The sequence below is a fragment of the Mercenaria mercenaria genome, chromosome 8, assembly GCF_021730395.1.
Source record: "Mercenaria mercenaria strain notata chromosome 8, MADL_Memer_1, whole genome shotgun sequence".
Classification (NCBI taxonomy): domain Eukaryota; kingdom Metazoa; phylum Mollusca; class Bivalvia; order Venerida; family Veneridae; genus Mercenaria; species Mercenaria mercenaria.
In genome coordinates, this window is record NC_069368.1 from 47,735,665 (window position 1) to 47,758,891 (window position 23,227).

A 23,227-nucleotide genomic window follows, 5' to 3' on the forward strand; every position below is an offset into this window, starting at 1 on the left:
TGATTAAATACGTATTTAAAGAATTATAAACCAACTCATGATCTTTTCTTTTCTAACCCTTTATAATTACAAAAAAACGCAACAGAGCAATGCTGGGCCAAGTTCGCTCAGCTGATTGTTTTTTACAGATTTCGTGAACGGTTTTGGTGAAAGGGTTTCATGTGTTTTACATGGATGATAAAAGAATGACTCCTTTATAATCTGCAAAGCTTCATTGAAAACTATGGTACCATTTCGGAGATATTTATTTTTTTATTAGGTGTAGTCATATAAACTAAGGAAAATACCTGTAGCTATGAAAAGCAAACAAATCTGAAATAAAGGCGTATATTTATAAGTATTTACTTTAGAAATACATGCAAAACAAGATACTCAGTGAACTGCATACTTCATATGAAAAGTCTGCAGTATGACAGAAATTTGTTGGGTAGGTAAAATTAAAAATAGTCAAGCAGTTTTTGCAGACCTAAATCAGTAATGACGTCAAAGATCACTGCTGCTGTAAGACGTCTGATTGATGAAGACGCCAGGTACACGGTGTCTGGGATAACGTCGTTACTTGACATGCCAATGGGGGAGTGGGGAACTGATGAGATCCTCAACAAGCACTTAGGTCTAAGAAAGGTTTGTGTCCAATGGGTGCCTCACATGGTAACTGAGGAGCAAAAGGCCAATATGGTCAAGTATGTTATAGAAACGCTGAAAGAGTTCTCAAATTTTGATAATCGCACAATGTCACAGCTCCTAACAGGAGATGAGAACTTGTACTGCGGAAGTGCTTCGAAGTCGAATACTTTGAAGGGAGACACTGAATTTGAAAACTGTGCAGAGACTGTTTTCCATATTCCAGCACGATTGTCATTATATTTAGAATGTCCTTCGTATTAACCATATCAAACATATAAAAATATTTTTTGCTGATTGGTGTTTTTGAAGATTTTAGTAAGTGGTAACTAGCTACATGTATTAAAAGGTAAATGACCTGAAGAACTTGGTCAGATGTTTACTGTATGTAATTCTACTCTTTCGTCATATGTAACGACCTCAGTGCATACGTTATTTGTAATTAAAATCTACTCTTCCATTTACAGTATTAATACGTCTGTTTACACAGACCATGAAACTTTAAGTAATGTCTGTAGCTTGTTTATAAAAATAAGAAGCATAAGCCATATGATACAAAGGTCTTAAAAGCAAACCTTGGGTCATTGACCGTATTCAAATGTGAGATAGAATAGAATTATTACGTAGACGTCTTGAAGAGATCTTACGCAGTTAAGAACTACGATGTTTTGAAAGTGAGATATCAAAGGTAAACGACCTAAAGAGTTAAGGAGTACGAGTTTTGAAGCGTGAAAATTTAAGGTAAAAGAAGGAGACTTGAAGAGAGTTAAGTCAAAGAGTGTTATTTTGAAAAGTGGAGATTTAAAGATAACCAAACTGAAGAGAGTTTATATTAGTTAAGAATTTTGAAAAGTGGCCTTGTAATCTAAATTTTTGTCAAACTATTCTGCGTAATGATTCTTTAGCTTATTAGAAACTTTCGTACATAGTGTATACACAATTTAAGAGGAGCGGTACACGCCTTCTTTATGACACCAGTACTAGTTTTTCCAAGAAGCGAACTCGAGAGTGGTTCAAATAAGCTTGAGGCTTTCATCACAATCGAGCTAAAATAAATTAGTATAAATTAAATTATTTTTGTGCATTTAGTATTAATGTATCTTTTGAAAAAGAGACAAATATTCATGAGAATAAGCGAAAATAACATTAACCGGAAGCATTATGTAACCTGTTCGCTAAAGCAAAAACAAAAGTTTTATAATGAAAAGGGACATTATTTCTACACAAAAGTGCAAGAATGTCACAATGTATGCCCGTCACAGCAAATTTCTTTATATTAGCACCTGTATTTGCAAATGGAGTTTTAATTTTGTGGTTGTTTACTATGTTTTTTTAGTAATTATTGTAATTCTTTTGTTTTTCTAAGTCCACAAAAAATCCTTACCAGTTAGAGATACCTTAAAATACACCTAAAACTTGAAAGTAACATCTAAGTTGTACCACAGAAAAGTGACTTTGCTTATTCCCAACGGTCAGTTATAAAAAAGTTACAGTGTAAGTTATTTATAGTAACAACTAAGGGAAGTTAATCTTAAAAAAAAACCTCCAAAAAAAAAAATATTGTAAGTCCACACAAAAATACTTACCAGGTAGAGATAGGTCAAAATACACCTCAGAATTGGATGTAACATGCATGTTGTACTACAGAAAAGTGGTCTCGATTTTTCCCTACGACTAGTAACGAAAAAGTACAATATAAGCTATTTATAGAAACAACAAAGAGAAGTAATTCTAAAGAAGGGACCTGCGCATGACACTCCGTCTCATGATGGTGTACAATTGTGCCAAGTTACATCAAAATCCCCCATGCATGAAGGAGATATGCTCCGGACAAAGCCATTCTTGAATTTGACATTTGACCTCTAAGTGTGACTTTGACTTTAGATCTAGGGACCTGGTTCTTGCGCACGACACTCCGTCTCGTGATGATGAACAATTGTGCCAAGGGTCATCAAAATTACTCCATGCATGAAGAAGATATGCTCCGGACAAAGTCAGTGGACGCCGCCCGCCCATCCGCCCGCCCGCCAGGGGCGTTCCCATAATACGTCCCGTTTTTCAAACGGGCGTATAAAAATAATGTAAACCCTAAATCATTTTTTTGGATACATCAAAAGAAATGTTTGGTACCGTATTCAATTTGGCAAGTTCCCTTATCAAAATTAGATACTATTTTTGTCGGTTTAACATCGTGCCGACTCGTGTATATAACATACGGATTCTTTTTAGCTTTTGAAGGTAGATAAAGACCGCATGTGTCCCTCTATAACTTATTCAAGCATGAGATAGGTACCTTGGTAAAACCACCGGCCATCCATGAACCCAGAAGATGCCTTTCTGACATGAAAGATTTTTAAACCTCAATTTTTTAATATTTGTTTCAGTTTGGTTTAAAGCGACGCCGACAAAATTTACGTCATGCGACGACTTTTCCAGCTTTTGAGGATATTCACAAGTGCCTCTCTTACTAGAACTACCGCCGTTCCGTAAGACAGACTGATGGCATACAAGTTTACATGAAGTATTCTATATCCAAAGCGAGGTTTCGAACTAATATCGGTGAGGGGTAAGTAATTCTAAGTCAGAGATCACTTTGCCAAGGAGGGTCCTCTTGTCTGTAATGATATTGTATTGATAAAACAATAATTATTTATTTTCTTTAAGCAAGAGAGTTACTAAGAATATTAAGAATTAACATATTTCTCGTAATGACATCATAACCAAAAGTAAAAAACAAAATAAACAACTCTAAAAATAAAAAGATTACGATCAGTAGAAGTAATTGATATTAATAACCTAGTGAAAATAAAACATATAGACATCATGAACAAAATAAATGATATAGTGGGTCATGCACTGAAACGGTCATTGGAAGTATAACCACTGCATTTGACTAAGTTAAATGTTACCAATTCGTCGCTCGTAATACCCTCCATGTTCCAAGGTTACAGTACTTTGGAAATAAAGTTATCCATGTAGTATGAATCCCACACGTAAGGCATGGCATGTAAAATAAAGAAATTACCATGTAAAGTCACATAAAAAGTAAGCATTAAGAAAATATAACCAAATTATCGATGTTTCCGGAGGGCAGCAGCTCTGCCCATCAGGCGAAACACATTTAAAGTATGATTAAACAGACCAGAAGACAGATATCAATGCCGCTCAATCCCGATGGGCTTTAAGAACTGCCTATTATCGAATCTTCTCTTCTGCCTGTTCAAGTCTACATTACGACAGTATTACTTGGAGGTAACGAATAATATAACTTTGAATTTATTTACATGTCACAATTGTCTACCAATATTGTTTCATATATGTCGTTTAATTTTTTGCCTATTGTAAAATCATAAAATCCCGCAGTTAAAATTGATTTTGGTCTGCAATGGGGGAGAAAATATAGATATAAATGATAAAAGAGACAAGAAAATTGACACTGAGATCTGATCCAACAAGGCAGTAATATTTTGATTTAGACAGTTCAGGGAAATAATAAATCCTCAAATGAGACTTTAGGTAACCTAGCAATCTGACTAAAGTACATCTCCTATTACGCTACGCTTAGGATCTGAGAACGAGCTATTGATAGCAATATTACGTGACCCATAATTCTAACGTATTTATCTATTTCTGACTACAGTTTTCTTTAAAGTTTTGTTGTTTTGACTTAAGCTGTTTCATATACTGTAGTTTTTTTTACATCCATATTCATTTTTGGGAGTTTGATATCGAGTGACATGGCTATATGGCATATAATATGCATTTCGATATTGTGAGAAATGTTTCAAATGACGGCTGATCAAACAGGCGAACATTTAAGATACATTTCATGACATCTCTATCATCAAATCACCATTAATTTAATATAAAAATATTCTGCCTGTTTTTTTATCAACACAGTTAACCAAGACATGACGCGAAGTCGACACTGTTTGGAATGATTTATGGTTGACATTATTTTTTTTTTTGGAAATACCATTTTATTTTGGGTAACATAAATTTCGAAATACTTTGAGCAATAGTAACACTGAATCATCCGTTGAGTTATTGTGACTTACGACATGCCTCTGAATTCAATTTTATCACGTCTTTATCTTATGTTTGCACATATCATATCAAAACTTAGAACAACAAAAACTATGTTCCCGTTACATTTGTATTAGAAATAATACGACTTTCCCATAATTTAGATCGCCAAAATAGTACAAGGAATGTTTTAAGTTGTCCTATTTTCCATAATTTTCTGTGGTAGTTTCCAAAGAACACTTGTAAAATTAAATGACCGTTAATATTGTATATTTTATATTATAAGATTTACAAATCTGGTGACATTTGACATTTAGGTGTGCCTGCCATAGATTTAAGTTGTTTCCTCTTCAATGAATGATCCACTGCGGACACATAAAGAATCTCTCAATACCCAAAGGCAGTGACAGGTAATTAACGAAGAACGAATATTGGCGTTTCGTTTCATACTCGGGTGAAACACAATATAGGGAGCATATGCAGAAACTTAACGGTATGTGATGTTATTTCACATTTGCTGTTGTTATATAAGAGTAAATCTCACATTCTTTCAATTATGAATGTTTGAGTTTCAGCTAGAATTTCAACTCTGTAGCTCAAATGGTCTCAAAGATATGACCTAAAACGTATACAAAAATGGCCCTTTTTCAGCGTTATGCTGTTGCACTTAGAATATTATCCCTTTTGCTTATAACACAACTTTTTCAATTTTTTGATATGTGTAAATTGTGTATATTCAACTGTTGAAAAAAAAGATTAAGGATCATTTTGACATTTGGTTTGTTGAAATAGGATGAAAATTGTGGACGTTATTAACAAAACTGTAAACATGGTAGTATGTTATGTAAATTTCATCTTAAATTTCTTCAGCTTGTTATGAGCCATAAAACCTTAATAATACAACTCTTTTTAAAATAATTCTTTAACAGAATTAATATTCTGATATAGCACATTAGCATGGAAAAGCATTTCTTTGTCTAAATTGCAAAAATTATATTTCACATTTTTTTCAAACTGAAAAAGTATATTTTCTTAGAAAATGTAGAGTCCGTAACCATGTGAAATTTAGCAACTAGAAATGTCTTTATAAAGTTTTGATAATATTATTATTCATTCATGATCTATATGGATTACAGAAAATACTTTAAAGTTAAAATAATTCATATAGTTTAGCTGAAAACTAATAAAATGGTTACGGACACTACTTAAAATTTGTAGTGTCCGTAACCTTCTTTTAAACATAAGTTTTTGAATTTTAATTACTTAATATAAGATGAACCATCATGTTTTAAAGTATTATTTTCATGAAATGTAAGATCAGTTGTTTCTTTTAAAATATTAATTAATGATGCAATCATATGGAAAGTCCCCGATTGCATCATCTCTAAGAACAGCATCTTTCTCCTCGGTAGCACCAATGTGAATTTACTAACCACAGAAAATTTTATGAAATGATACATCGTTTATTAGTTTATTTTAGCAACTGTATATGTTTCCTGAATATAAAAAGATCAAGTTAACAAGCTATTCTATAAATAAAGGTAAGTTAATTTTCTTTGTTTCAATATGAAAAATTGAGTAGTGTCCGTAACCAAATGAGTAAAATACAAAACTTATATTTCAACTGTAGAATGGGTTGAATATAGCTATCTGTGACATCTAGCAGGTAATAAACCAATTTGAAAAACACCATTGACCATGTAGTTCTTCAAAATTACTGGTCTCAACTTAATTTCTTCCAAACATTTTATCTTTTATATCATAACAATTGTTTCGTATACACATTATAGCATTTTAAAATGATCCATTACTTATTGTAGTTATATTTTGGCATTTTAAGTATCAAGTTGTCAAACAAGGTACCAGTTTCATATGTTAATATCAGCATTTCTTTTATTTAGGAGTTAATATTAAAGAAACAAGTAAAGGTTACGGACACTACTTGAAATTAGATGTACGCATGCATATTGTAATTTTTGACGAGAAGTATTTTATGTAAACAAATATCAGTGAATTATTAGTTAAAGTCTTAAATGACAATTTTACAGTCTTTAACTTTTATCATTTCTACAACAAAAAGCTATTAGAAACCTATTGAAAACACTAACATGAAAGAAAAACATTTAGATTAATAAAAATGTTGCATTGTTTTAAATGGATATAATTTCTTTTGCAGATGGATTTGAGGTCCAGTGAAACAAAAAATGACAATGAACTTAAAAGGAAAAAGAATGCAGAAAAGGTTAGAAAGTGGAGAGAAAAGCAAAAACTTAATACAGAAAAGGATGAACTGAAGAAAAAAGACAGAGAAAGGAAAAATAGGGCAAGGGCTAAGCTGCGACAGGAAGCTGAAAGAAGTAAACCAAAGCTTGAAAAATTAAGAAAACAAAAGAGAGAAGAAATGAAGCGCTACCGACTAAAACATAAGAAACAACAAGAGAAAAAACAATCAAATATGGAAACTTTCAATAAGATAAAGACAAATGAAAGTCTTAAAAGAAAATTGGCAGTGAAAAGAACGCAGACCTGGAGAATGCGAATAAAACTGAACGATCAATCCCACTTGCAAAATGAGAATCTTGAACAATTAGAACAACTGAGAGAAGTAGATACTTCTATTGCAAGTACTTCAAGCTCATTCACATCACGATTTTCCAGATATAGGCAAGTCAATAAAACTAAGTCGTCATTACCCAAAACACCATCAAAAAGGGCCGAAATTGTAAAAAAATTAATTCAGTCGCCAACAACATCGAAAATTCTAATGAAGGAAGGATTGATACTCACACCAGAATGCAAAAGAAAGCTTCAATTAGCTGATGATGTCATCACATCCTTACAAGAAAATATAGCAGATGCTAAACAGACAAACAGTTCTAAATCAGATAAAAAGCATGCTTATAACATTCTCAGAGCCACGATTGAGAAGAGAACAAGAAATAAGTGTGGTGTATATGTACGAAAGCTGTTTAGCTTTTCTCACAGATCCAAAGTAACTGCAAAGAGACAGTGGTGGCAAAAGCAAGAAAGGAAATTTAGGAAAGATAAACTCAGTGAAAAAACACGGCTATTAGTTAAACGACACTATTTATCCTCAGAAGTGAGTAGAGAAGTTCCTAATAAAAAGGATGTCATCAAAGTAAAAACAGATGATGGAAAGAAAGAGGTCCTCCAAAAACATCTTATGACTATGACATTAGAAGATGCTTATAAGAACTTCAAATCTTTGTATCCAGATGTCAAAATTGGTTTCACCTTGTACAAGACACTAAAGCCTGAAAATATCAGAAAGATATCAGAGACAAATAGAAAGTCGTGTCTCTATCAGATTTGCTGCAATTTCGCCCTGAAAGTAGAAGCTTTGAAGAAACATGTTAAAACTGTTGAAACCCCTGATAATAAGGAACAATTGACAAAGATACTTCTAGATAAGGAAAGGATTTCCTCTGCTACCCTTTGTCAGTTTGAAAACACACCAAAGGCATCATGTCTTGAGAGAACCTGTCAGACATGCAGTACAGAAAGTTTGAAGGAATACTTTAAAGATCTAACTGAGGAAAGCAATGACAAGAATATTACATGGCACCAGTGGGAATCAATTGAAATAAATAAGGAGAACAAAGTGAAAAGGTGTGTTTCATGTGTCCCAAAAGAGCATAATATTGAAAGCTTCTTAACAGAAATGAAGAAAGACCTTGAAGTGTACCCTGGTCATATTTTCAGGGCTAGATGGCAGCAAAAGCAAATGACTAATTGCATAGATCATTTGAAACCTGGATCAATCGCTGTGGTAATGGATTTTAGTGAAAATTATGGCTATTTATTTCAAAGTGAGGTACAGTCAGGATTTTTTGATAGAAATCAAGTCACAACCCATCCTATGATGATTTATTATAAAATAAAAGAAGATGAAGAGAACAAAGAAACATTAGTGAAGCATGCAATTGTTGGAATAAGTGAAGATAATAAGCATGATGCTGATGCTGTATTAGAATTTGAAAAACAGGCATTAGATATTGTTTCGAAGGATACCGGTATTCAGATAGAAGAAATACACCAGTGGACCGATGGGTGTGCTGCACAATATAAGGAGAAAAAGTCATTTGCAGACATAAGCCTTAGAAACAAAACCTAGTATATGTAGAAATTTTTTGAGACCAGTCATGGTAAAAACGTTTGTGACGGTCTAGGAGCCATAGTAAAAAATTCCTGCTACCAGACAGTCATTAGTTCAAAGAAGATAATTGGCACAGCACAAGATGTTTTTGATCATTGCGAACAAAGACTTACATCAATTAAATCTCAAACTGAGGGAGAAGTAAAGACTGTCTCCAAACGACAGTTTATACTAGTTAAAGGTATTAAGAGAGATCGATCAGAAACCAGTGTAAACACACTGAAAGGAACAAGAAAACTACATGCCGTAAGAAGTACAGGCCATGACTATAAGCTGAAGACTAGAAAACTGTCATGCTACTGTTTAAATTGTTTACAGGACATTGATCAGTGTCAAAATATCGACTACTGTCATAGATGGGGAAACACAAACACTAAAAGTATTGAAAAGTACAACAAGAAAGCAGTTAGAAAACATGGAAACAGAACAAGATAACATGGAACTAGAAGACATGGAAATAGATCATCTGGATAATAAAGACTCAAATACACAGGAAAACACAGAAATAGATCAGGAAAACATAGATAGTGAAAATACTGAGAATACTCAGCCTGAAAATAATAAAGAACATTTCCAACCAGGTGTGTTTGCAGCAGGCTTGTTTCCAACAAAGAAAGGAAAGTCAGTCACAGTATGCATTGGTCAAATTCTTGATACCGATGACCAAGAATATCAACTGAAATATATGAAAAAAAGTGGGAAGACATACATCTGGCCAGACAAGCAAGATGTATCTTGGGAAACTGATGACAAGTTGCTAGCTTCCGTAGGCGAACCAACAATGAGTGACAAAAGGTCTCACTTTGTTTTCGATTCTGAGGAACTAAAAGACATTTCAAAAAAGTTGTCAAAAGACTACAGATATGTTTATTTCCGCTAAACAAATAATTATGTAGTGTCCGTAACCAGAGCTTGAACTGATTTGTATTGATTTACTGACTACCCTTGGTTAAAAGAAGAACATTTACTTATGTGTTACATGTCTGTCAAAATAGATTTGTGTTTATTTTTAAATGTTTAGTTAAAACTCTTATGAAAACAAATAGTTTTCTGAAATTTTATTTCTCTTATCAGAACTTTTTAAAATATTTTTACGAGAGTTACTTTTTACAGGAATAGAATAGTCCTATATTAAAATGACATTGTTTAATGCTGAAGGAAATACAGTTCAAAGCATATTTTCAAACGAAATGACATTTTTCTCTCAATGGTTTGTATGTAGTGTCCGTAACCAAATTTACAGTGTTTTTAAATTCAAAAATTTAACACATATAATGTAATATGATACAACATTTTAAATTTCTATTGGATAAAGCAAAAGTTCAGTTTCTATTTTGATCAATTATGAGGTTTAAAGTTAAAAATCAAGACGTTCAGAAGAGTTGATAACTGGTCAAATTTCTGACAAATTATTTGCAAGAACTATTGAATGAAAATCATATGTAGTTAAGTTTTTTTGTTCATTATTTTTGTTTGATATATGTTCAAATATGAGAAAATGTTGAACTAGTTACAAAATAATAAAAATAACACAGTTTAAAGTATTTAGATTGATGTTATAGTCCTGTGTAGTGTCCGTAACCAGCTCCAAATGAACAAATTGTCGACAGGTGAAAAAACTTTTCCCATGCACCAATCTACATAATATTTAAGTTTCTTAAACTTTATGGATAGTACAAAATAGAAAACCATTTTTGATGACAATCCACAGACCTTTATTTTACACCCCAAAGTGCAACACTACTGTTCCCTTGATTGTGTTTCACCCGAACAGTTTGTTTATAACTTTGGTAAATAATTGATAAGTTTACGTTTCCGTTGCCGTAAGTGTTGTTTTGTTGACCGATATATATCACTCTTGAAACAGAGCACTAACCAAACGTTAGCAGCAATGGTATTTGTAATAACATTCTGACGGCAATATACTAGTCAACTGTATTTCTGTAATATACGTTGTAATGACATTCCAATGGCAATGTACTAGTCAACTGCATTTCTGTTATATACGTTGTCAACTGCATTTCTGTTATATACGTTGTAATGACATTCTGACGGCAATGTTCTAGTCAACTGTATTTCTGTTATATACGTTGTAATGACATTCTAACGGCTAGTCAACTGCATTTCTGTTATATACGTTGTAATGACATTCTGACGGCAATGTACTAGTCAACTACATTTCTGTTATATACGTTGTAATGACATCCTGACGACAATGTACTAGTCACTGGTATTTATGTTATTTACGTTGTACATCGTTTCCGAGAGTGAATTTAATGTTTTCTTGCCGTTTTTGTTCCCATTCTTAGGTTAGATTCGTGAAGGGACATATAAGAACTAAAGCGGAAATAGAAGAAAAATAACTCTGTATGGGATACGATGGTCACGGTTATGTTGAACACACACGTGCTTAAGTTAAATCATCATAAAGCACAGGAATTAACATATTTGTTACACAGCAGTTTGTTGTCTGGTCATTTAATCTACGTGCAAAATAAAAGATTTAACAGGAAACGGGACGAAAGACATTTCTGTCGCCGTAAAAGTTATCTGATGATTTTCGAAGGGATGGAACAATTCTGAATAAAACCAGTTCATAACCAGTATCAGTCAGCTTTTGTGTTTTGTGATTCGATCAAAATATAGCTCATTATGCATTTTATGACTGGTGTTAATCAGCTTTAAACAAAACATGATGTCATAAACACCAAACAAGTTATGATTGCAGGATATATCGATTATACCAAAACCCATAAATTTGACAGTATTTAGCCAGTATCATTTTATGACCACTTACCGTTGTGATGTCTAATTACGCTTAATTCAGCAAATAATAGAAGTAAAAAGTAATCGGCAAGATGAGGAGTTTGTTTATGAGTAATGTTTGAATTCAGAAAATATGGAAGTAAAGGGTAGCCGGCAAGATAAAATCGTTACTCAGCTTGTTGGTGACAGGATACGGTATATACGCTGTCTCGAAAATACATATCAGGTTCTGTCCCCATTAAACAGTGTAACTAACAGTATGCATGATGTAACGTTGTGTATTCTCATTCGTATCTTTTTCACCTTTATAATGAACTTGCACTTCTGTCAATTTGGACAGTACCATTAACTGTTAATAGAGCTCACTAAAGCGATACTAACTGAATGGCTTACAGTGTCGAATATGATAAGACTGCACAGGTGCTAATAGGGTTACTAGTCTTTCTAATCTACCATTTATAATTACTTGTTTCCCATGCTACATTCTGATTTTTATTGTTTTTGTAATTGTTACCTGAAAAGTGATATTATATTTTTCAGTTGAACGTTCATAAAACACATTTAATATTATTTTCGTTGTTTATTCCTTTTTCGTCATTTATGTTACTTTTGATGTTTGATATTTATACTAAAAAGGTAAGGGTAGACTTCTCGGAAGCATAGAGTACCCAAAAGAGCACCCCGTACACAGTAAAGCTATACTCATTATAAGTTCTTCGACATCCTTTGATACTATTTTCCGCTTTTATGCAACACTGCAAATCTGTCTTAATGTTACATTATAGGTATCAGACTAACATATAGAAAGGAGATAGAATGAGGATCCTTAAGGATCTATTAAAGATCTTTGTTGTAGATATTGTGATTAAATGACGCTTTCAAAGCAATTTTCTTTACTTGGCTTTAAGAAAAATGATTTCATTGTATTCAGTTTCGTATCATTGAATTATATTCTGATAGTTGTATAGCAAATGACAGATTACTACAAACTTGCAGACATGTATTCATTTTGTTAATAACTTTAGTATATTTAACCCTTAGGCTGCTGGCGGCAGATGATTCTGCCTTTGCGACCAGCGCAGACCAAGATCAGCCTGCACATCCGTGCAGTCTGATCATGGTCTGCACTGTTCGCTATTCAGTCAGTAAAATTTTAGTAAACTCCCCTTCAAATGATAAATGGTACTGCCCAAATTGAAAGATGGACCAGTCCATTATAGAAATTTAGCATGGTAAGGGTTAATCAGGATGAGTGTACGGGTACCATTTGTTTGCAGTCTAATGTGTCACTTCTTTGAAAGTTTAAAGATTGTACATCCGAACTATTTTTATAAAGACCATTTTCATACACTGTACAAAGAAAATCAAAACCAGGAAGTACTTGAAGGGAAATATTGCCAAACGAAATGCAGAATATTTATTAACTGAGACTGCATCAGCATTTAACAGTCAATGTAAAGAAAATACAACATCTACCATTGCTTCGAGAGTAATAAATATTCATATCTGCTATTAAAATCTTCACGAGGTATACATATAAAACTTTAGTTAGAAGCAGGTTCAAATATAGAATTGCAACACAATATACAACAATATACTTTCAATAGAATTGATGCAAAATCGTTAAGTATTGCGTTTTTGTCTTCGTAACCAGGATGCGTATCTCAAGAGAAAACGAAATACGACTTTAATATAGATGCATTGACGTAATTAAATGTAATATTGGCAATAAAGATTCTATCTATATGGACTGAATTATTGAAGTAAACTTGAGACAGAGTTATCAGTATTTCAGTTTTAGAGATTATCTTGTTGACTGACAGTCTTACAATTAATAAGATTTAGTCCAACTTTAGTACATTAAAGTAAAATGATTTCCATTTTTATCTGATATTATACGTTTGAGGTGTAACTTTCTTCTATCAATTCATGTCAAAGTTGGGTCTTGTCAATATCTTTCGTTTAGATAGGCGTATTTTAGGACAATGATTTCAGTGATTTGCAAAAGCTCAGGGATATTGTAGCAACAATGAGGACGATTTTCAGACAATATCTTCGCTTATATAAAAGAGGCTTGCTTGATTCGTGAAATTGAGTAAGTAAACATTGTTGTCTGTCTGTACAGAATGTATTGACAAGTATGCATACACTCAAATTGCAACATCAAGTGCAGTTTCATATTACGTGATGCGTTTGGTTTAAGGAAAGAGATAATAGCATAGTCGTTTGACAGCTTGAACAGATGATACACTTGCGTGCAACTAAGTTCAAAGACACTTATGTCAGAATTTTAACATTTAAATGAGACAATCATGAAAATGCTCTTATATATTTGACTGACTGCTCAATGGCATATGACTTTATAAATAAGTACTGTAAAGAACTCACTGAATTACCCTGATTACAACTACATGTACTTACAAAAAATATTTGCTGAATTTCGAGATATTTCATAAAATCGTGTTACTTTAAAAAGTGGAAGCAACAAATGAAATCTAACCATCGGTAAGCAAAACTACGGTAATCATTCACAGAACACGAATACTACTAGTTTAGCAAACGACGATGCAGGGTCTATCTACCAGTCTATCAATGTCATACTATTCTGGACGCAAACGCACAAACTGACTAATTTAATAAATGAATAATTTTTTCGCAGTTCTTGCGACATCAACGGCGAAATATGATTCATATTTACATTATATTTCTCGTCCATTTAAAAGCAAATTGATAAACTGCGCATACTTTCTGGTCATTCATTTCACCAAACAGAACAACTGTGGCGTTATGCAACAAACGTTCTGACTACATGCGAGCGTTGACAGAACAGCGACACATTATCGCTAAGCGGCCTTGTTGTGACGTTGGCGCCTTCAAAACGACTGAACGTCATAATTTACAATGGAACAAATAAGGAGAATGTAATTATTGTATGATATATCTTTTGTTTTCGTTTCAGCTTCGCCATGTCAGCATGCCAAATAGCATTGTTGTATTATTGGGAAATAATAAATGGAATACACATAAACTAACGAAAATTTGTCCCGCCATACTTCTAAGTAATATTTGATTCTTGATATAACTGATTTCACTAACGCTATATAACAATGAAGGAAACTTGTGTTTCTTAACAAATATGTTTTAAAATAAAATGTTAACAGTATTTTTATAAGATACAAAGTTTTCACTAACAATCAAAGCTATAGGATAACATAACTAGGTCGCAATAAATTTCCAAGTGAGTAATATGAAAAGGCAAGGTTACAATTATTACATTATATTATGTTTGTTATATGTATAACTGTTATCATAACATTGCGCTGATCTAAAGATATGCAAAAATTTGAAAGAAACTGAAGTTTGTTAATCAGATTTTGTTAAGTAATACACCTGTATATATCTTATTATTAAACTCATTTATGTTCACTGAGTGCAGAATACATGTAATGAGCCGTGCCATGGGAAAACCAACATAGTGGCTTTGCGACCAGCATGGATCCAGGCCAGCCGGCGCATCCGCGCAGTCTGGTCAGGATCCATGCTGTTCGCTGACGGTTTCTCTAATTGCTATAGGCTTTGAAAGCGAACAGCATGGATCCTGACCAGACTGCGCGGATGCGCGGGCTGGTCTTGATCCATGCTGATCGAAAAGCCGCTATGTTGGTTTTCTCGTGGCGCGGCTCTAATGTTTTCACTGACGGTGCGTCTAAAGTTTGAGTCTCCTAATCTAATTGCCCAACCAAGTTTGAATCATTTTTGCATAACATTTTCAAATAAACAGGTAGATAGATAGATTTATTTCGGTAAGGAGTGCAATACATGGACAGTTAAAAACAATATGTATAGTAAATACAACATAATAACATAATGCATACATGAATTTATAAACAGCCATGACAGGCACACCGTCACCAAGGATTACACAAAAAAGAGAAAACTCTTTATTTCCATTGTGGTCCTTTGTGTTGGTGGCATGGCATAGAAAGGCATAATAGATTTTACAGAATTATGTGACTAGATGGAAATTGAAGTATGTGACTAAATGGAAATTGCACAACTATATCAACTAAAGAATTATGTGACTAGATGGAAATTGCACAACTATATCAAAAGGTAAAATGCGAGCTTTAACTAAAATGTTCATACATCGAAAGCCATTTGAATAGTTATTAAAACACATTAAATAGTTATTAAAACACATTAAAGTAATTATGCTAAACTGTCTAGTAAATGATTCTTTACAAATGTTTTAAAAACGTAATTTCTCAGTCTGTGCTATACTAGCAGACAACTTATTCCATAGGGAAATACCGGAAAAGAAAAAGGACTTTAACCCTTAACCTTTGACCTTTGGAACAGCAAAAAGGAACCTTTGTGACTTAAACTTGTCCTAAATGAATGCACAATATCCTGTGGGATAAAATTGTCTCCCATGTAGTCCGGGATTAAGCCATTTTTCATCTTAAAAACATGACACAGGATAATCTGGTCTACACGTTTGTTGACTGGTATACAGTTGAGAGATTTAAAGGTAAGGAATGATATGCAAATAAGAGCAACAGTATTATACAGGTCAAGTATTTGTACTGACAATTATATATTTAGGCAAATTCGTTAGAAATAAAAAAGTTTGTAAAATTACCATTACCATTACCTTAATATCTCCCTTTGCCTATGCTGGTTGTGCAAACAAGACATACAGAAAACAAATAAATTTCAAAGGTATAAACACTTTTATAACTTGCCATTGTTGTTGAAATATCTGACAGCTATTACACAATTTTATACAAAAATAGCAATAAAATGTACTTTGCTAATTGTTTCTTTTTTTCATAAATAAATCTCCAATACAATATAGTAACAGTTACAAATAAAATTGTGTTTATTTGACTGTCCACATCTATATCAAACATCACCCAAACACCGAGAGTCTATCTAATGTTATATGTGCAATTAATATGGAGACAGTTATTACATCAAGAGGTTTTTGAGATATATATCTTTTTTCATATTAACCCATCACGGAGATTACGCATTCTATTTATGATAAAATAAGAGAACCTGAAAGTGGCTGAGTATAGTAAATGCTCGTAAAATGCCGCCAAGGACGTAATTTGCTAGAAGTCATAGAAAATGGAAGGAAGCCATGCATCCTAAACTGCAATTTGTAGAGTATGTCTGTTTCCAAAAACATCTTCTGATGGCTAATTTAACGGAGTTTCTCAATTTCAAGGTTGAATTTAATGGTCTTGAAACATTAGAGGAAAAGTACATCAACAACCAAATAGTACTGTAATGGTTTAGACAGGTAAAACATATCTTATAATTTAAAGAAGGGCATCACAAAGAAAAGATCAAACCAAAATGGTTAGAAATGCTAACTGCCAAAATTACATTATTGTAAACATAAGGTTGGTTAATGTTATACAGATAACAGACATTTATATACATTGATCATAAATAAATTAAGCTTCTTCATTTGGATAAACGTAATGCAATTGAAAATAAATAATTAATTAACGAATTATTAAATTATGCCATGCAATCGTTTTTTGTTTGTTTTTGTTTTGGTTAAAATTCTTGAAAATACAACGCATATACATAGTCGTAAGGAAAATGCAGTGTCATAGCAGTAAAGCATTCGTCTCCTGACTGGGAGTATCGTGGATTGAGAATAATATCTTAAGCGTTTGAAAAATTCATTCATTTCCTAGAAATATGCAAATGTAACACTTTGAGACTTTTCATTTATTATCTATTAAAATTCAAATGTTTGCATCTGACTCATACAAACAGAGTCTGCTATTATTTTACTTGGTTCTATTTGCTTCAAAAAGATCTTCTTATAGATTTTATTATCTATCACAACAGCAATATCTAAGTGCCCTGTAGTGGTCGTAAAAGGTCTTCCCGTAATTTGAATCAGTGTTGTAAAATTTTCAGATTCTTTAGGAACATGGATTATGTAATAGAATTTCGCTTATTACGTGAGGGGTGTCATACCGATTCTGCTATTATATTGCTTGGTTGTAATATTTGCTTCCAAAGGATCATTTTGTAGATTTTATTGAAATCATTATAGAAGGTACATCAAATGTGTTAAGCACAGTTTGTATGGAAATGTCTAGGATATTAAAATTCAACATGTAGGCATCAAGAGACATGAGCGTTTGCCGAGAATTGAACAAAACTTGCACACTTCAGGAAAAAATACTTATTTATTCGATGTAAGAACAGTCTAAAGATGTTCATATTTATACCCACCACTTATCAGGTTAAATGTACCTTTTGAAGTGTTGAAAGCAAAACAAACTCTTTTTCTGGAGAATCAAACAATGCTTGCAAATAGAAATTTTTTGAAGTAGAACGATTATATGATCATGTTTAAACATCGTTTTTTTCTAATAAGACACTTTTAATCGGCGTGTTGGTCAAGATAAACTATATTAGTGAAATATGAAATTAAACATGATTAACGTTTTGGATAGTCCCTTTTGGTACATTGACCTTACAAAACAGTTTAGGAGCAGATTGCAAGTAGTTCAGAACAAAGTTGGGAGACTATTGCATGGTTATAAATGTAGAACCTCTCTCAAAGTAGACTAATGCATGGTTATAAATGTAGAACCTCTCTCAAAGTTGACTAATGCATGGTTATAAATGTATAACCTCTCTCAAAGTTGATGACTTCAGTAACATTAGTTGATGAAATATTGAAAATAGAGTTAGACTGTTAAGGCTTGATCGTGTGTATAATTTTGTAACAATAAAGGTCACCCATACACAAGAAAGTAAGAAACTCTGTACTCAATACTGTTCATGATTATCCCACAAGGTTCAGAGCAAAGGCAAATGCCTCCCTTGATGGTACAGGTTTTTCAATGTCAGATAGTAAGAGATATGCTCTCCCAGTGGTCAAAGGTTTTGGGAAAAAAACATTTGCTTATAATGGTTGTTGTTTATGGAACAGTCTGCCACAAAATGTTAGGGATGCCACAACCATGTATTCATTTAAACGTAAGGTTAAGGAACATTTTTTAAGCTTAATATGACTTTTAGTTAGATTGCATTATAGATAGATTTTTGCATTGTGTTTTATTTTACTAGTCAATCATTTTTTATACTAGTCAATCATTTTTAAGCATAGGATTTTTATACAAACTTATCTTCGGGCATTTTTCTGTGATTATTTTTTTACTGTGATTATTCTTCCTATGTCATACAATACTATATCTTAAGGACCACAATGGAAATAAGAGTTTATTTTAACTCTTTTTTGTGTTATCCTTAACATATAATGTTGATTGACATGGCTATATTAATTCATACATGTTTGTTTATTGTTTGATTGTATGTTTTAATTATAAGTCGCCATGTAAATTGTACATTTTATGTTGAAATAAATCTAACTCTAATGGAAGTAGACGCAATGCTAATAATTGTATGACCTTTTTATAACGCAATTTTGTACTGTAAAAGTTTGTGACATAAGATCGGAAATAAAAGAAGCAAGTATGTTTTCAAAAATGAAAAAAAAAAAAAACAACCTCACCTGATAAATTCTATGAAGCAGAAAGAAACATCAGATTATATTTTTTATTGAAGTTAGTGATTTTCTTACAAATAACGTCTTTTTTTGGATCCTTGCCACCACTCTGTATCAAAAGGACCCCTTTGGAAATAAGATGTAAAACTTACATGGGTCATCCTGCTATATACATGTATGTCACAACATTTACCTTTTTTAAAATTAATTCATAATGCTTAAAGTATTATTGTTTTTTGTCTGTGATATCTGTTGTTACTATTACGTTTTAGAGACTGTATTCAGCTGAGCTGTGATAACAAATGTGTATGATAAGATACTATGTTTTGATTGTAACTTATTACAGGTCAAATTTTATCACGAATAAATGAAATAGAAAAAAAGTAGGCAGTTTTAACTGGAAGAACATCCTGAAACTTTTCCATATTTGCTTAGTTAAAAATTGAAAAAAAGAGAGTACATATTGCGAAAAATATGATAATATTTGAAGTATAGACAGCTTCAAAGCAAAAAATAATAGCAGACTTGGTTTAATTTACAATCATCTTCGGACGTTTTGAAAAGTGGAATACATATCCTAAAGCCCTGTCTATGTGTAACTTCCTTGTATAAGTACATGATCCCAATGGAAATAAACACGATAACTAGTCTAGACAAGACCCAGCTGACATTGGCAAATATGATTAAAACAAATGAGCCGCGCCATGAGAAAACCAACATAGTGGCTTTGTGACCAGCCAGCCTGCGCATCCGCGCAGTCTAATCAAGATCCATGCTGTTCGCTTTCAAAGCCTATTGCAATTAGAGAAACTGTTAGCGGACAGCATGGATCCTGACCAGACTGCGCGGATGCGCAGGCTGGTCTGGATCCATGCTGGTCGCAAAGCCACTTTGTTGGTTTTCTCATGGCGCCGCTCAAATGCCGATATTGTATCAGTGAAAATAACATTTAATCATACAAGTGTTTTTGAGCGCATCAAACGCGTATTTATGTTTTTGTGCCGTATCAAGAACTGTCAGTATCAGTTTACACTAAAATCATAAAAATAATTTACTTTTTCTCTTTTATCATTTAATCGAATTTCAGCACAATGGATTTCATTAAACGATTTAAATTAACACGTACTTTGTTGTTTTACCCCTTTGATACCGTGCAAAATAGTTGATAGATTTCAATTCCATCAACTTTCAACGCAGTGAGTAAAAATTTGCAATAGTTTAAGCTCTGGGAGAATATAAATTTTATATATTAAAGGACTGACAGACATGCAGATAAAACGAATGGCTGACAGAGCTAAATATCCCTTTTGATAATGTCACGCATTTAAGCGACTAACTAGCATTAAAGCTAAAGCTTTAAACATATTTTTAACAAGCATTTATCGTAATTATTGGATCTATGCCTTTGTTTGCAGGATGAATTTCACTGAATTCTCTTTTTTCATGCCATAAATGAAGTGGTTTCAGGTAGAGACTGAATTTCATTTTATTCCAAAAGATAATAGGTAAGGGCAGATTTCTCGGAAGCACAGAGCACCTAAAACACAGCCTCAGAGCCACACATTTGCAAAGTAGGCCAACAACAAAAAGAAGCTATTTTGTGCAAGTCCAAACTGTGTATTATGAGTGCCGGGTTAGTGCATAATTATGATTTATATTAGTAATACACAAAAGTCAAACTGTAAGGTAAGGATTAAAGATTTAATTGTAATATGTAAGCAATCGTGTTTAGCTGAAGTGAGCGATGGGCGGAGGAATTTACAAATAAGTGAACTGCGAATGTACTATTTTTGTACCAAAAAGCAATTTTTATAAAAAAATCCTTGTAATAGGTTTTATTGGTCATATGATAAATATACTATTATATTACTGTCTTGCTTGTCTTCAAAATGTTTATCCACCCCGAGGCTGGATAAACTTTATTTCAGAAAGACAGTAGCCTAACAAGACACTCGACTATTTTGAGAAACATTAGTTGATGTCCTCAGTTGTCTGACGGAATAGGTTGAATACACCGTGATAGTCTAAAATCCCACTGAAACTGAACTGATTTGATACATGTCTTCGTGCCATATTGTAATTCTGCCTTTTACATGCGTAAAGGTATTTTAGGTCGGTTGCATATTTTAGCATTACGTGTTTAAAGGGAATCACCTTGCGAGTATTACTTTTATTTACACCCTAGTTGGATCCAGCTGGTAAACAGTATAAACTAATGTTTGCTGCTGCCCGTGCCAAAGCGGTACACCATCGTGTTTCTGCACATGTGTTCTTTTATTTAATAAATAATATATCTCATTTAGTGATTTGTCGCTGAATAAATCATTGTTTGGAGTTCAGAAGCGAATGAATTATATCACGAGGGCGCAGCCCGAGTGATATAATAATACGCATCTGAACGACAAACAATGATTTTATTCAAGAGCAAATCACTAAATGAGATATATTATTTCGATTCTAACACGTTACCTAGGACTTTAAAGTACATCCTTGACGGCATTCATTAAATATTTGCCCGTTTTCAATCGGTTTCTTTTCCAGCGCGCCGCTATGCCGTTTGACGCTATGACGTAATAATTGTGACGTCAGAACAGTGAATTGTTGAATAATAATTCACTGTTTTCAGCCTTCTTTGTTTAATAGGAAAATGAATCGGATCGTGTTAGAATTGTCTTTTTGTCATTGTTGTTGCATTGTTTTACTTTTCTTTTTATTTTGATTTACGTATCCATGAGGACACATGTAGTGAGTGAGTGAATGAGTTAGTGAGTTGGGTTTTTCGGCCAATCGACACAAAATGGTCATATATCGCCAAAAAGAAGTTATATTGAAAACACCAATTGTAAAGCATACCTTAAATCATTTATGTAAACATGTAAAGCATATCTAAAATCATTTAAGTAAAAATATATATACGTATGTGTTACAATATCAGTTGCAAACAATAATATTGCAAAAGATGTGAATAAAAATATGAAATGTTTAGATTTTTTGATAAATTCCTATCTGCTTTAAAGAGTTTGCTTTCTCGGAGTCTTTTTTAAATATTATATTATTCCTTGTTGTTATCCCTCATGAAGTTTCCTTTTTCTTGGTCGCTGACTTCAAATCACTTGCCCCTCATCGATGTTAGTTCGAGCCTCACTCGGGGCGTTGAATTCTTCATGTGAGGAAGCCATCCATCTGGCTTACGGAAGGTCGGTGGTTCTACCCAGGTTCCCGCTCGTGATGAAATAATGCACGGAGGATACCTTGGGTCTTCCTCCACCATCAAAGCTTGAAAGTCACCATATGACCTACAATTGTGTCGGTGCGACGTTAAACCCAACAAAATAAATAAATAAATAAATTGATAATATTGATGTGTCTTTAGCTTAAAATTACGTAATATTTATTGCAGGAGCTGTAAAAATAATCTACGTATTTTTTTGTAATTTACAAGACGAATACGAATAATTTCCTCATAAAGCCAAGAGAGGGAATAATCTAAACTCATAACGGGATACGCAGTGATATATGGATATGTCTCGTAGTGCCTATACAAATTATATTGTGAAAGGTTTAGAGGTAAGTAGACCATTGTTCTTCATTATACTTATATAACTTTACTATATATCTTACTTTATATCTTACTATAAATAGTAACAAATCTGCAAAAGACAGAATCCTGTATCCCAGATCAAAAACCTGAAGCGGATAATATGTATAGGTTAATATATGGGAGAGCGGTGCCTTTGGTTAATAATGACCCTGGCAAGGTGATAGTAGACATTAGCGAATTAAGTCTACGTGGATTGTGAACACCTAAGACGATCGATTTTAAGAGGACCGTCTGAACATGATTTTTTTAATTTATGTGTGGTAGGAAAACATTCCTATAATGATGGTAAGGTCTGGCTTATTATGTAACCGCACAGGATAAGATTTGGATTTGTCTGTCCGTCCGTCTGTTCGCCAGAGAAATGTTTTGTTATACATATCGCAAAAAGTAGTTGATGTAGCGTCATAACACTTTCCTGAAATGTTCTTCAATATAATAAGTTGCGCATCTGCGACAAAATTGAAAAGATGAGCTAGTCTGATCGCAA

At 33.0% G+C, this 23,227-nt stretch overlaps 1 protein-coding gene across 1 annotated transcript; it reads left to right on the forward strand.

The window, feature by feature from the left end:
* Positions 1-477: 477 nt before the first annotated feature.
* On the forward strand, positions 478-9,707 carry LOC128558881 (golgin subfamily A member 4-like). The gene is made up of 3 exons (XM_053549137.1): positions 478-834; positions 6,827-8,721; positions 9,146-9,707. Exons 1-3 carry the CDS (start codon positions 478-480, stop codon positions 9,705-9,707), a joined length of 2,814 nt encoding a protein of 937 aa, XP_053405112.1.
* The last annotated feature ends 13,520 nt before the right edge of the window (positions 9,708-23,227 follow it).

Excerpts from the sequence above, each read along its gene's own strand:
- LOC128558881 (XM_053549137.1), top strand. The coding sequence starts at position 478 with ATGACGTCAAAGATCACTGCTGCTGTAAGACGTCTGATTGATGAAGAC. Across the intron at positions 835-6,826 it reads TTGAAAACTGTGCAGAGACT|ATGGATTTGAGGTCCAGTGA; the intron begins GTTTTCCATATT and ends TTTCTTTTGCAG. Across the intron at positions 8,722-9,145 it reads ATACACCAGTGGACCGATGG|GACATTGATCAGTGTCAAAA; the intron begins GTGTGCTGCACA and ends AATTGTTTACAG.